We start from the raw sequence: 16768 nt of genomic DNA, 5'->3' as shown, positions 1-16768 counted from the left end.
GAGATAAAATGAAAAAATAAGGAAACACCCCACAGCAATGACCAGAATAATAAGGAAAAATTTTATTCATCACACTCTGGTGACATTTTCACAGACAAAGTACGCCAAGGCTGAGCCATTGCTGTATAACTCATTAGTCTTATTCTCACATTTCACACCTATGTGATTTTATTGTGTGTTTAGATTTTTTATTTGTAAATTCCGTGTGATTTACTGTGTCGGGAAACCAAACAGCCCAGCTTAGAAGGCCTCGAGAGTACCAATATGGCCGCCGCTGCGCCATTAAGAGTAATAAGATGGCGGCCCTGAGTACGGCGGCCGGGAGGGTTCAGCCTCGTCTCGTCACGCGATCTGTCATCAGGCGGAGATCGCTTTACCAGAAGGGTCGATGGGGAGCGAGGGGTGCGCATGCGCAGTTCTCTTCACAACGCAGGGCTAATACCGGCTGCGGCGGCGAGGAGGGCCTGTGACCGGAGGAGGAGAGCGGGACACTGCGGGGACTCCGGACAACACTGCGGGGACACACACACAGGTGAGGGACGGGGAGAGAGTGGTGGGGGGGTCCGGTATAGAATGTACCATCCGGGGCTCTGCGGGGGGGGGGGCCGAGGTGTCACCCGGCCGGCCGGGGGGAGTCCAATGTCCTCCTCCCCCCCCCCCGACTCATCTTCATCATCATATTCATCCTCCTCATCATTATCAGTATGAGGACAGAGATCTCCTCACCCCCTTCATATTATTATTATTATTATTATTATTATCATCATCATCCATGGTATGGGAGTCCTCTACTATTATTATTATTATTATTATTATATATTGAATCCATGCATTCCCCACATTACCCCATTATTAATAATAATAAAACATAGGATTGTATAATAATATCATCCTCCTCCATGACACCCCATTATCTGTATTTATAATCTACATGTCTGATCATCCGTCATTCCACTCATATTCCTCTATTCTATCTATTATTGGTTATAATATACTGTCATATGTATTATTATTGTATTCTATCATATGTTCTATTAGTATATAATAATAATAATAATAATAATGAATTATAGTATATTATATATGATCTACTACATTATTAATATTATAAAACCATCATATGTTCTATTATTATGTTATTATTTACTAATAGAACATAACAAATGATAGTATATAAGAGCGCATATTGTTTATTATTATTATTATATACTATCATAATATATGATAGCGTATATATAATGTATGATCTACTATTATCATATTTTCTATTATTATGTTATTATTTACTAGTAGAACATGATAGTAAATAATAAAATATATGATATACTATCATATGTTTTATTATATCCTATCCCATATTATTATTATTATTATTATTATTGTTATATACTATGGGATAGGATATAATAATAAAACATATGATAGTAAATAATAGTATATCATATATTTTGTTATTATCATGTTCTACTAGTAAATAATAACATAATAATAGAACATATGATGGTTAATAATAAATATAGTAGATCATATATTATATACTATCATATAATATTATTATTATTATGTACTATGGTAGTATATAATATATGTTCTATTATTATTATATTATTATTTACTAATACAACATATGATAGTAAATAATAATAGTACATAGAATAAATCGTATGATTGTATATATAATAATACGTGATAGTATATAATAATAATAATATCACGTATTATTATATATACAATCATACGATTTATTCTATGTACTATTATTATTTACTATCATATGTTGTATTAGTAAATAATAATATAATAATAATAATAGAACATATATTATTATATACTACCATAGTACATAATAATAATAATATATGATAGTAATAATATATGATAGTAATAATATATGATAGTAATAATATATGATAGTATATAATATATGATCTACTATATTTATTAACCATCATATGTTCTATTATTATGTTATTTACTAATAGAACATAACATATGATAGTATATAATGGAGCATATTGTTTATTATTATATACTATAATAATAATAATATATGATAGTTTATATAATGTGTGATCTACTGTTATTATTATCATATGTTCTATTATTATGTTATTATTTACTAGTAGAACATGATAGTATATCATATATTTTGTTATTATTATTTACTATCATATGTTTTTTTATTATTGTATCCTATCCCATAGTATATAATAATAATAATAATAATAATAATAATAATAATAATATGGGATAGGATATAATAAAACATATGATAGTATATCATATATTTTATTATTTACTAACATGTTCTACTAGTAAATAATATAATAGAAAATATGATAATAGTAGATCATACATTATATATACGCTATCATTTATTATTATTATTATTATTATTATTATTATTATTATAATAGTATATAATAATAATAAACAATATGCGCTCTTATATACTATCATTTGTTATGTTCTATTAGTAAATAATAACATAATAATAGAACATATGATGGTATATAATATTAATAATGTAGTAGATCATATATAATATACTATCTAATAATAATAATAATAATATTATTATTATGTACTATGGTAGTATATAATCTCATATGTTTTATTATTATTCTACAATCATATGATCTATTCTATGTATTATTATTATTATTATTATTATTATTATGTGATATATAATAATATCACATATAATATTTACTATCATATGTTCTAATAGTAAATAATAATATAATAATATAGAACTAATGATAGTATATTATAATAATATCATATGTTCTACTATTATTCTTTATTATTATATACTATTCTTCTTCTTCTTCTATACAATCTCATGATCTCTTCTATGTACTATTATTAGACCCCTTTTACACTGAGGCAGTTGTCAGGTGTATTAGCGTTGGAAATAGCGCCTGAAAGTCGCCTTCCATTCATTGAAGTGGGAGGGGTGCACTTGGACAAAGTCCTGTAAGCAGCATCTTTGGGGGCGGTATGGAGGCGATGTATACACCACTCCCATTGGAAGGAATGGGCAGCAATTGGGAAGCGCCTGAAAAGCGTTTTGGAAGCGCCGCAACCCGGGAGTTTTTAACAGCTGTAAAGCGCCGCTAAAACGTGCAACGCGTTACCGCTAACGCACGGGTGGCCCCAGTGTGAAAGGGATCTTTATTATTTACAATCATATTATCTGTAAGTGTAGAATTGTTCTATACACTCATATGATCTTTTCTGTAACTGTAGAATTATCATATTATTATTCCTGTGGTTGTACAGTTTTTTTTTTTTTTACCTTGCATGCATTCAAAAAATGCCCCTCTAATACTTACCTGAGCCCCCTCTCGATCCATCGATGTCCACAAGGGCCTTGGCTCTCCGGGGACTCGCACTCCTGATTTGACTTTTGGCAGCCAATGGCTTCCGCTGCTGTCAGTCACAGCCAGTGTGAGCCAATTAGGAGATGGAGGGGCCGTGCTGAGCAAAGGCTTTGTGTATGATTGAAGGGACACACAGAGCCGCTGCTTGGGTGTCCCCCCCCATAGCAAGCTGCTTGCTGAGTGGGGGCACCCAGCGGGAGGGAGGAGCCAAGAGCACCAGGGGCCCGAGAAGAGGAGGATCCGGGCTGTTTCATGCAAAACCAACTACACTGAGGAGGTAAGTATGATGTTTTTTTTTTTTTAAATAACAAGCGCCTAAAAAGCTCAAGAAAAATGCTTCCCTGTAAAATCCATGGATGAGTTTTACAGGGCGGACGTCCTTTAATCACTTTAGCTCCGGAAGATTCCCCCCCCCCCCCCCCCGCCTTCTGGACGGCACTGTGTTACTTTAACTGACAATTGCGCGGTCGTGCAACGCTGTACACAAATAAAATTGATGTCCTTTTTTTTTCCCCCTCACAAATAGAGCTTTCTTTAGGTGATATTTGATCACCTCTGCATTTTTTTTTTGCGCTTTAAACAAAAAAAAGAGCAAAAATTTTAGAAAAAAAAAACTTTCTGCTATAAAACATCCAATAAAAAAAAAAAGAATGTCTTCATCAATGTAGGTCAATATGCTACATGGTTTTTGTTTAAAAAAAATCCCAATAAGCGAATATTGATTGCGATTTTTTTAAAACCCATGTAGCATATTGACCTAAATTGATAAAGACATTTTTTTTTATTTTTTATTTTTTTTTATTGGATGTTTTATAGCAGAAAGTTCCCCCCCCCCCCCCAAATTGTCACTCTTTTTTTGTTTATAGCGCCAAAAAAAAAAAAAAGTTATAGCGTCTACAAAATAGAGGATATTTTTTTTTTTTTTTACTAGTAACGGAGGCGATCATCGACTTTTATAGCAGGACTGCAATATTGCGGCAGATAAATCGGACATCTGACACTTTGTGGGGACCAGTGACACCAATACAGTGATCAGTGCTAAAAATATGCGCTGTCACTGTACTAATGACACTGACCGGGAAGGTGTTAAAATTAGGGGTGATCAAAGGGGGTTAAATGGGTTCCTAGGGAGTGATTACTGACTGCGGGGGAGGTGCTTTTACTACTTGAAGACATGGATCAGTGTTTCTGCTTCACAGGATCCATAACTCATGGAATGACGGTCTGCCTTGTTTACATAGACAGCCTGACATTCTCATAACCACTTAAAGCGGAGTTCCACCCAAATTTGGAACTTCCGCTTATCCCACTCCTCACCCCCTTACATGCCACATTTGGCATGTAATTTTTTTGGGGGGGGGGGGGGGGGTGGGGTCTTCAGTAGGAGTGGGACTTCCTGTCCAACTTCCTCCTTCCGGGCAGACGATTAAGCTTAATCACCTACAGGAAGGGGCTGCTGTAGGCGATCGCCCAGGACACGTGACAGGTCCTCAGCGATCGCCTGTCCAATCAGACGGTGCCGGGCCGCGCCGCTCGCGCATGCGCAGTGGGTGCCCGGCCGTGAAGCCGAAAGCTGTCACGGCTGGGTGCCCACACTGAGCATGAAGACGCCGGCCGGCGAGGGGGGGCGAGGAGCGGAGCCCTGTCCGGCGCGTCGCTGGAGCCGTGGATCAGGTAAGTGTCGGTTTATTAAAAGCCAGCAGCTACACTTTTTGTAGCTGCTGACTTTTTATAAACTTACAAAATGGGTGGAAAACCCCTTTAAGGCCAGGACCAAAATGCAGCTAAAGGACCTTGCCCCTTTTTGCGATTCGGCACTGCGACGCTTTAACTGACAATTGCGCGGTCGTGCGACATGGCTCCCAAACAAAATTGGCGTCCTCTTTTTCCCACAAATAGTTTTCTTTTGGTGGTATTTGATCAACTCTGCAGCTTTTATTTTTTGCGCTATAAACAAATTACTATTGATAAACAAAAATAGAGCGACAATTTTGAAAAAAAAAACTATTTTTAACTTTTTGCTGTAATTAATATCCCCCCAAAAATATATATATATATAAAAAATATTTTTTTTCCTCAGTTTAGGCTGATACGTATTCTTCTACCTATTTTTGGTAAAAAATTGCAATAAGCGTTTATCGATTGGTTTGCGTAAAAGTTATAGCGTTTACAAAATAGGGGATAGTTTTATGTCTTTTTTTTTTTTTTTTTTTTTTTCTAGTAATGGCGGCGATCTGCGTTTTTTTTTTTTTTTATTATTATTATTTTTTTTTATTTATTGTAACCGTGGCATTGTGACGGACACATTTGACACATTTTTGGGACCATTCACATTTATACAGCGATTAGTGCTATAAAACTGCACTGATTACTGTGTAAATGTGACTGGCAGGGAAGGGGGTTAACACTAGGGGGTGCTGAAGGGGTAAATATGTTCTCTAGTGTGTGATTCTAACTGTAGGGGGACTCGCAAGGGGAGGAGACCGATCGGTTTTCCTCTGTACAAGGAACACGCATCGATCTCACCTGACAAGACCGTGGGTCTGTGTGTTTACACACACAGACCCACGGTCCTGCTGTGATTGCGGGCAGTCGCGGGTGTCCGGCGGACATTGCAGCCGCCGGGCATGCGCACTGGGTCACGCGAGCGCCCCCCCCCCCCCCCCAGATGGGCCGGGCTGCCCAGGACGTCATATGACAATGGGCGGTAGAGGAACGTTTTAACTACTTAAGCACCGCCTCCTGCATATATACGTCGGCAAAATGGCACGGCTGATCACAAGCACGAAACTGTACGTCCTCTTTAAGTGCCCAGCCGTGGGTCGCGCGCCCGCGACCCGATCGATGCCGGAGTCCCGAGATTTGTCCCCGGAGCTGAAGAACGGGGAGAGGTGTGTGTAAACACAGCTTCCCCGTTCTTCACAGAGGCAGTTACATTGATCGTGTGTTCCCTGATATAGGGAAACACGATCAATGACGTCACACGTCCAGCACCGCCCCCCTACAGTTACAAAAACATATGAGGTCACACAAAACCCCTACAGCGCCCCTTAGAGGTTAACTCCCAAACTGCAATTGTCATTTTCACAGTAATCGGTGCATTTTTATAGCTTTTTTTGCTGTAAAAATTACAATGTTCCCAAAAATTGTCCGAAGTGTCCGCCATAATGTCGCAGTCACGAAAAAAATTGGTGATCGCGGGCATTGGTAGTAAAAAAAAAAGAATAAAAAGCGCAAAAACTGGCCAGGTCCTTTACCTGCATAAAGGTCCGGGTCTTAAGTGGTTAAAGTGTATTTTTTTTCAAAAAAAAATTGCATTTGAAAAACTGCTGCGCAATTACAGTGTGACATAATCTATTGCAACAACCTCCATTTTATTCTCTAGGGTGTGTGTGTATGTATGTATGTGTGTATATATATATATATATATATATATATATATATATATATATATATATATATATATATATATATATATATATATATATATATATATATATATATATATATATATATATATAGTTCTATGTAATTTTCTAGCAAAAAAAAAAAAATGATTTTAACTTGAAACCAACAAATGTCAGAAAAAGATATTCCTTTGATCTAAGATCCCTTTCACACTGGGGGAATTTTTCAGGCGCTTTTGGGCTAAAAATAGCGCCTGTAAAACGGCTCCCCTGCAGTGTCAGTGTGAGGGCCCCGAGGGTTTTCACACTGGAGCGGTGCGCTGGCAGGACGTAAAAAAACTCCTGTAAGCAGCATCTTTGGAGCGGTGTGTATACCGCTCCTGCCTATTGAAATGAATGGGCTGCGCGGCGTTCGGCGGTTTCAGCCCTTTTCCCGGCTGCTAGCGGGGGGTTAAAAGCGCCGCTCTAGCGGCCGAATACCTTCCGCAAAAACGACAGTAAAGTGCTGCTAAAAATAGCAGCGCTTTACCACCAACGCCGCCCGCGCCCCAGTGTGAAAGCGGTCTAAAGAACAAATTGTTACAATGTTTATACTTGGTTTCCTGACTGTGATACTTGGCAGACTATCTGTTGTGTTTTTTTTTTATGTCTGTCGGCTTCAGCAGAGCAGAGAGAATTCTCTGCATAGAAAGATCGGGAAATACTTTGTCAAGATCGTAAGGGAAAAAATAAATAATTGTGATAACGAGTAATCATGGAGATCTAACGCATAGGAGTTATACTGGTAGCTTTGAAGGGAACCAGTATACTGTGATAGGTTATTAACCACTTAAAGACCACCTAACGCAGATATACGTCGGCAGAATGGCACGGCTGGGCACAATCACGTACCCGTACGTGATTGTTAAATGCCCCGCTGTGGGTCGCGCGCCCGTGTCTCGGTTTGAAGCTCCGGGACCCGCGGCCCCGATCGCTGCTGGAGTCCCGCAATCGGTCCCCGGAGCTTAAGAACGGGGAGAGATGTGTGTAAACACAGCTTCCCCGTTCTTCTCTGTGGCGCTGTCATTGATCGTGTGTTCCCTGATATAGGGAAAGGCGATCAATGACGTCACACGTCCAGCCCCGCCCCCCTACAGTTAGAAACACATATGAGGTCACACTTAACCCATACAGTGCCCCCTAGTGGTTGACTCCCAAACTGCAATTGTCATTTTCACAGTAATCATTGCATTTTTATAGCACTTTTCGCTGTGAAAATGACAATTGTCCCAAAAATGTGTCAAAATTGTCCGATGTCTCCGCCATAATGTCGCAGTCACGAAAAAAATCGCTGATCGCCGCCATTAGTAGTAAAAAAAATAAAAATATTAATAAAAATGCCATAAAACTATCCCCTATTTTGTAAACGCTATAAATTTTGCGCAAACCAATCGATAAACGCTTATTGCGATTTTTTTTTTTTTTTTTACCAAAAATAGGTAAACGAATACGTATCGGCCTAAACTGAGGAAATTTTTTTTATATATATATATATATATATATATATATATATATTTTTGGGGGATATTTATTATAGCAAAAAGTAAAAAATATTGCATTTTTTTTCAAAATTGTCGCTCTATTTTTGTTTATAGCGCAAAAAAAAAACAAAAAAACGCAGAGGTGATCAAATACCACCAAAAGAAAGCTCTATTTGTGGGGGAAAAAAAGGACGCCAATTTTGTTTGGGAGCCACGTCGCACGACCGCGCAATTGTCAGTTAAAGCGACGCAGTGCCGAATCGCAAAAACTGTCCGGGTCCTTTACCTGCATTTTGGTCCGGGTCTTAAGTGGTTTAAGTATCCCTACAGCTATCATAGTTTTTGCTAATAGTGGGCTAGATTCACGTAGCTGCGCCCCTTACGGCGCCGCAGCGTATCGTATTTACACTGCGCCGCCGTAAGTTTAAGAGGCAAGTGCTGTATTCACAAAGCACTTGCCTCCTAACTTACGCGGTGTAGCGTAAATGGGGCCGGCGTAAGCGCGCGTCATTCAAATGATGTTTAGGGGGGCGTGTTTTATTTAAATTAGGTTGACCACGTGTTTTTTACGAACGGCGCATGCGTAACTAGGTAATTTGCATATTCTACGCCGAAAACAACGGACGCGCCACCTAGCGGCCAGCGTGAGAATGTACCCTAAGATACGACGGCGTAATAGAATTACGCCAGTCGGATCTTAGGCTAATGTCGGCGTATCTAGCTTTCTGAATACAGAAAGTAGATACGCCGGCGCAGCTTTGAATTTACGTGGCGTATCTATGGATACGCCGGCGTAATTCTTTGCTGAATCTAGCCCAGTAACTATGAAAGCTGTAGAGGAAAATTATTATTTACAGTTAGATTGGGTCAGATATAATTGTATAAAGTTATTACCAGCAGAATAATATTTGCTATATTATAGAATAGATTAGGAATATTTGTGGAGTGTTTATTACTGATTATAAAGCTCTGTTAGAGCAGAAAAACGCCTAAGTCTCAACTCTAAAAATGCCGCGTACACATGATCTGAATATCGTACAACTTTTTTTTCACTTAATAGTCGCAAGTAGAAATTAAATAGGTTACTAAAGTCACGAAAATTCTCGTACGATGGGAAAAAAAATCGGAAGTGATGTCACGTGTTGTGTTGTATTTTCGGACGACAACTGTACTGACTAAACGAAAACCGTACGATCTGGTATTGTCCGATAAAATAATATCGGATGAACTGTCGTGATCGGCTCTTGAAAGCTCTGTGCTAACGATCCAATTATCGTACGATTCTTCCTCAGACGACATTTTTCGTACGATATTCGGATCGTGTGTATGGGGTATAAGAGAGATATATCATAATACAGACAGAGAGATCACATTACACACACAATAAGAACGATACTAATGTGACCCCAGAGGGGTTATACAGTAAAAGCAGCTTTGGCATTAGATTGAGACCCCTCTAAGATCATTAAGACTTTATTGATGGGTGTATGTCCTCTTGATCAGCGCCATTGCCGCCGCCGCCTCCTCCCCTTGATCAGCACCACTGCCGCCTTCTCCTCCCCTTGATCAGCGCCATTGCCGCCGCCTCCTCCCCTTGATCAGCGCCACTGCCGCCGCCTCCTTCCCTTGATCAGCGACATTATCGCCGCCGCCTCCTCCCCTTCATCAGCGACATTGCTGCCGCCGCCTCCTCCCCTTGATCAGCGACATTGCCGCCGCGCCTCCTCCCCTTGATCAGCGACATTGCCGCCGCGCCTCCTCCCCTTGATCAGCGACATTGCCGCCGCGCCTCCTCCCCTTGATCAGCGACATTGCCGCCGCCGCCTCCTCCCCTTGATCAGTGCCATTGCCGCCACCTCCTTTTGATCAGCGCCATTGCCGCCCCTTGATCAGCGCCATTGCCGCCGCCTCCTCCCCTTGATCAGCGCCATTGCCGCCGCCTCCTCCCCTTGATCAGCGACATTGCCGCCGCCGCCTCCTCCCCTTGATCAGCGACATTGCCGCCGCCGCCTCCTCCCCTTGATCAGCGACATTGCCGCCGCCGCCTCCTCCCCTTGATCAGCGACATTGCCGCCGCCGCCTCCTCCCCTTGATCAGCGCCATTGCCGCCTCCTCCCCTTGATCAGCGCCATTGCCGCCTCCTCCCCTTGATCAGCGCCATTGCCGCCTCCTCCCCTTGATCAGCGCCATTGCCGCCTCCTCCCCTTGATCAGCGCCATTGCGGCCGCTGCCTCCCCTCCTCTTGATTCTTGCCATTGCCGAGGATATCTGTATATTTGAAAATGGACCATATGTAGGCGTTCCAAACTTTCTGTATGAACTTCCTTCACTTGACCTTCTCGTATGATGGAACCTCCTCCTTCACCTGCCAAGCGATGTCATAGGAAATGGTGCTTTTGGCATCTTAGAGACGTGGCCTCACCTGGCTGAGGGACGTGTAGCTGAGCTTTTGTCTGCCGCCATGGATGAAGTGTGCAGCGAGGTCTCCTCTCCGTGTTACTATCTGATATCACCTTTCACTTTCTGCTATCACCATGTATTACTCATACACTACTACCGTGTTTACTATTCCTTTTATTGTTATCACACCAACTATGTGTGACCTGAACACTGCTAAGATATCGCTTGACACGTTTCCTGATCTTCGAGGGAATTGTCATCGAGGGGAAAGCACACAAATGCACCCTTATAACAACAATCCGTATTGTGCTCCTCCTTGACTGGAACTTTTGGCTTTGTTACTATGTTGCTGATACATGGCATTATACTGTTGACTCTGGTAGAGAACATAAACATAAAAAGCGTGATTTCTCCCCATGCAAATCAGCCTGCAAACCATTGCAACCGCAATCAGTGGATCATGGGTGCAATGTCAGCCTCCTGCAGACTCTTCCTCCAGCTCTTTTGTCTGTACTAAGATACAGGACTTTCAGTTAGAGAGCTGGAGGAAGTGTCAATGGACTGTGAGCACTGTAATCACTGCATGTGTATTCCATGGAGAACTACAACTCTGTCCGCTGTGATGGAAGATGTGACTTGTAGTCTTTTCATTCACAGATCTCAGCTAATGAATGACACTGCACTCGGGGGCGGAGCTCGCACAGCGATGCTGATTTTAAATTCTGACAACTGCGTCAGGTGGGAAGAAGAACCCCCAACATGGTGTTGGGGGCAGGGGGTCCATTTGGCACTGGTGCTTTTCTGCTCTCTCCAGTGCAATTGGAGAGCTGGAGAATAAATCCAGTTTACCATAGAGCTGCCTGTGGACTAGATGATCCCAGGCCAACTCTATGACCCTCGGAGGCTGAAGATGACGCCATGACGCTACCTCCAGCGCTGGCAGATGTAAACACTGCCTTTTATTTCGCTGGAAAGCCTATGATCTCTGTGTATACAGTGCCTTGCGAAAGTATTCGGCCCCCTTGAACTTTGCGACCTTTTGCCACATTTCAGGCTTCAAACATAAAGATATAAAACTGTATTTTTTTTTTTTGAAGAATCAACAACAAGTGGGACACAATCATGAAGTGGAACGAAATTTAATGGATATTTCAAACTTTTTTAACAAATAAAAAACTGAAAAATTGGGCGTGAAAAATGATTCAGCCCCTTTACTTTCAGTGCAGCAAACTCTCTCCAGAAGTTCAGTGAGGATCTCTGAATGATCCAATGTTGACCTAAATGACTAACGATGATAAATAGAATCCACCTGTGTGTAATCAATTCTCCGTATAAATGCACCTGCACTGTGATAGTCTCAGAGGTCCGTTTAAAGCGCAGAGAGCATCATGAAGAACAAGGAACACACCAGGCAGGTCCGAGATACTGTTGTGGAGAAGTTTAAAGCCGGATTTGGATACAAAAAGATTTCCCAAGCTTTAAACATCCCAAGGAGCACTGTGCAAGCGATAATATTGAAATGGAAGGAGTATCAGACCACTGCAAATCTACGAAGACCTGGCCGTCCCTCTAAACTTTCAGCTCATACAAGGAGAAGACTGATCAGAGATGCAGCCAAGAGGCCCATGATCACTCTGGATGAACTGCAGAGATCTACAGCTGAGGTGGGAGACTCTGTCCATACTGCACACTCCATACTGCACAAATCTGGCCTTTATGGAAGAGTGGCAAGAAGAAAGCCATTTCTTAAAGATATCCATAAAAAGTGTAGTTTAAAGTTTCCCACGAGCCACCTGGGAGACACACCAAACATGTGGAAGAAGGTGCTCTGGTCAGATGAAACCAAATTCAAACTTTTTGGCAATAATGCAAAACGTTATGTTTGGCGTAAAAGCAACCCAGCTCATCACCCTGAACACACCATCCCCACTGTGAAACATGGTGGTGGCAGCATCATGGTTTGGGCCTGCTTTTCTTCAGCAGGGACAGGGAAGATGGTTAAAATTGATGGGAAGATGGATGGAGCCAAATACAGGACCATTCTGGAAGAAAACCTGATGGAGTCTGCAAAAGACCTGAGACTGGGATGGAGATTTGTCTTCCAACAAGACAATGGCCCAGATTCAAGAAGCAATTGCGCCCGTGTAACCATAAGTTACACGGCGCAATTTCTTACTTGCTCCGGTGTAACGAGTGCTCCTGATTCAGGAACCTCGTTACACCGACTGTGGCATAAGGCACTTTAACTTGCACGCGCTTACGCCGGGCAAATTTGCCGGCGCGCCCTCGCAGTTCACAGAGCTACTGCTCCGTGAATCGAGGGCAGCGCAAAATATTTGCGGGGGCGCAGGGCAAAATCGTTGCCCTGCTCCCCCGCAAATATAGCGCAAGCTATGCTGAATCTGGGCCACTGATCCAAAACATAAAGCAAAATCTACAATGGAATGGTTCACAAATAAACATATCCCGGTGTTAGAATGGCCAAGTCAAAGTCCAGACCTGAATCCAATCGAGAATCTGTGGAAAGAACTGAAAACTGCTGTTCACAAACGCTCTCCATCCAACCTCACTGAGCTCGAGCATTCACTTGTGTCGTCGTTCCCTTCTACCTGGTGTCGCCAATAATCATGTGTGTTTTGGGCTCGCATGGTGGGATAGCTGAGTCCAATAAACATTGGGGGGTCCGGGGGGGTCTGTGGGAGCGATCTGACGGTTTCTTAAAGCTGACCGTCGGCTTGTGAGATTCGCATGCATTCCTGGCTGCTACACTGTGCATACCCCCCCCTCCCCTCCCCCTGCTGACAATGTAGAAGCAGCTGAAGCTCTTCGATGCCCCTGCAATGAATTCTGTATGATGCCGGGAAGATCGGAGGATGGTAAAAACACGCCACATTTCCCCCTCGATTCCCCTCAATGTCAGTCCTTCATTTTCTGGGCCAGTGACTCATTTATATAATGAAGAAGAATGAGGACCACGACCCAAATCCCGCTCCTTCACACGTCCGCAATGGCAGCAAATGTAAATTCTGCATTGTATCCGTCTACAGCACAATAATAGATTCTCCCCGTGCAATGTCATTCTTGGTGCAGATTATATTTAGAGATCAGTGATGTCATCATCTATATTTAGAACGCGGTGCTGTCCCTCGTTGCATTACTCGTGTTCAATGCTATAATATAAAAAAGTCATCGTTTTATTCTCAGCCAGTCATCGGCACTTTGGCTGGCCAGCTTGGTCCGCATATTAACCAGTTGCAACCCAGGCAAATTCTGACACTTCGCACCTACATGAAAAAAATTATATTTGTTTTTTGAAAATTACTCGGAACCCCCAAACATTATGGGGTAGATTCACGTACCTTTAGGCGGGCGTAGCGTATCTCCTATACACTACGCCGCCGTAACTTTGAGAGGCGAGTTTGGTATTTTCAAAGATTTTGCCGCCAAAGTTACGGCGGCGTAGCGTATTAGGGCCGGTGTAAGCCCGCCTAATTCAAATGTTGAAGCTGTGGGCGTGTTTTATGTATATTAACTGTGACCCCACGTAAATGACATTTCGATCGAACGGCGCATGTGCCGTTCGTGGACGTATCCCAGTGCGCATGCTCCAAATGACGTCGGCAAATCGTCATGCTTTCGACGTGAATGTAAATTACGGCCAGCGCCATTCACGGACGAGTTGCGCAAACGGCGTAAATTTGGAAAAATTTGACGCGATTCCCGACGTCCATACTTAACATTGGCTGCGCCATGTTTTTGGTGTTTTATCTTTACGCCTGAAAACCCCTTACGTAAACGGCGTATCTTTACTGCGACGGCCAGGCGTACGTTTCGTGAATAGGCGTATCTAGCGGATTTACATATTCTAGGCGTAAATCAGCGTACACGCCCCTAGCGGCCAGCGTGAATATGCAGTTAAGATACGACGGCGTAGGAGACTTACGCCGGTCGTATCTTAGCAATATTTAAGCGTATCTCGGTTTGAGAATACGCTTAAATATACGACGGCGGGGATTCGGACTTACGACGGCGTATCTACTGATACGCCCGTCGTAAGTCTTTATGAATCTACATACATACACATATGTGTGTGTGTGTGTGTGTGTGTGTGTGTGTGTGTGTGTGTATATGTGTGTGTGTGTGTATGTGTGTATATATATATATATATATATATATATATATATATATATATATATATATATATATATATATATATATATATATATATATATATATATATATATATATTAGGGCTGTGCGTTAAACGCGATATTAACGGCGTTAACGCAAACCCATGTTAACGCCGTCAATATTTTTATCGCGCGATTAACGCAGGAGCCCTCGGGGTGGACATGCCGAGTGTGCAGCGGCGCGGCGCGGCTTACCTTTTCGCTGGATTCACAGACAAGTTACTCACCTTGTCCCTGGATCCAGCGATGCCACCCCGCTGTGTGATCGAGCGGGTCCTCCTTGCTTGGCGGGTCCTCCTTGCTTGGCGGGTCCTCCTTGCTTGGCGGGTCCTCCTTGCTTGGCGGGTCCTCCTCGCTTGGCGGGTCCTCCTCGCTTGGCGGGTCCTCCTCGCTTGGCGGGTCCTCCTCGCTCGATTCACAGTGCCTGTGTGCCGCCGAGCTCCGTTCCCTGCGACGTTACGACGCACGGGAGCGGAGAACGGCGCCAAATTTAAAAAAGTAAACAAACACAATACACACAGTATACTGTAATCTTATAGATTACAGTACTGTATGTAAAAAATACACACCCCCCTTGTCCCTAGTGGTCTGCCCAGTGTCCTACATGTACTTTTATACAATAAAAACTATTCTTTCTGCCTGAAAAACTGTAGATTGTCCAAAAGTGTCCCTTTATGTCAAAAATGGTTTTAGATCAGCTAGAAAACAGCGATAATAAATTATAATCACTTGCAGAATTGTGCGATATTTGTGGGGAAATTCGTCATAAATTAGAGCGATTAATCGTGAGTTAACTATGACATTAATGCGATTAATCGCGATTAAAAATTTTAATCGTTTGACAGCACTAATATATATATGTTTTTTTATTTATTTTTTTAGCAAAGACCCGAGGGAATAAAATGGTGTCGTTGCAACTTTTTATCGCACTCATTTTTTAAATGTGTTTTTTTTGTTTTTTTTTAAGAAAAACTGTTTTGTGCAGTAGGAAAAAAAAACAGTAAAAGTTAGCCTTTTTTTTTTTTGCATAATGTGAAGGATGAGGTTATGCCAAGTAAATGGATACCTAACATGTTATGCTTTAAAATTACGCGATCCGTATAGGAGGAGACAGCTAAGGGCATACCTTCTCCCAATCATCTTCTGGATCATCCAAATGCTCTCTAGCAAACCTCAGACGGGCCTGGACATGTACTGGCTTAAAGCGGGAGTTCACCCATTTTATTAAATTTTTTTTTTCTCCCCTTAGATTCCTGCTCGTTGTGTCTAGGGGAATCGGCTATTTGTATTAAAATATGAGCAGTACTTACCCGTTTTCGAGCTGCATCTTCTTCCGTCGCTTCCGAGTATGGGTCTTCGGGAGCGGGCGTTCCTTCTTGATTGACATTCTTCCGAGAGGCTTCCGACGGTCGCATCCATCGCGTCACTCGTAGCCGAAAGAAGCCGAACGTCGGTGCGGCTCTATACTGCGCCTGCGCACCGACGTTCGGCTTCTTTCGGAAAATCGTGACGCGATGGATGCGACCGTCGGAAGCCTCTCGGAAGACTGTCAATCAAGAAGGAACGCCCATTCCCGCAGCCCATACCCGGAAGCGACGGAGAGGATGCATCTCGTAAACGGGTAAGTACTGCACATATTTTAAAACAAATAGCCGATTCCCCTAGAGAAAACGAGCAGGAATCTAAGGGGGAAAAGTGCCCTCTAAGGGTGAACCCCCGCTTTAAGCAGGGGGACACGTCTGGCACTGCAGGATCTGAGTCCCTGGCAGCGTAGTGTGTTACTGATGGTAGCCTTTGTTACGTTGGTCCCAGCTCTCTGCAGGTCATTCACTAGGTCCCCCCGTGTGGTTCTGGGATTTTTGCTC

At 42.3% G+C, this 16768-nt stretch overlaps 1 protein-coding gene across 2 annotated transcripts in view; it reads left to right on the top strand.

Annotated features, from left to right (window-relative positions):
* Positions 1–394: 394 nt before the first annotated feature.
* Positions 395–16768, top strand: part of KPNA1 (karyopherin subunit alpha 1) — a 113860-nt gene continuing 97486 nt past the window's right edge. Inside the window, exon 1 of one of the 2 annotated variants that reach the window (XM_040339175.1) lies at positions 395–532. In XM_040339175.1, the coding sequence (XP_040195109.1) occupies positions 409–532 (124 nt within the window). In that variant the 5' untranslated portion in view covers positions 395–408. The remainder of the gene's footprint in view (positions 533–16768) is intronic. The other variant, XM_040339176.1, reaches the window with a different exon arrangement.

This window comes from Rana temporaria, chromosome 2 (genome assembly GCF_905171775.1).
Source record: "Rana temporaria chromosome 2, aRanTem1.1, whole genome shotgun sequence".
NCBI lineage: Eukaryota > Metazoa > Chordata > Amphibia > Anura > Ranidae > Rana > Rana temporaria.
The sequence above is the reverse complement of the archived record's forward strand: the minus strand, read 5'-3'. Positions and strand labels throughout refer to the sequence as shown.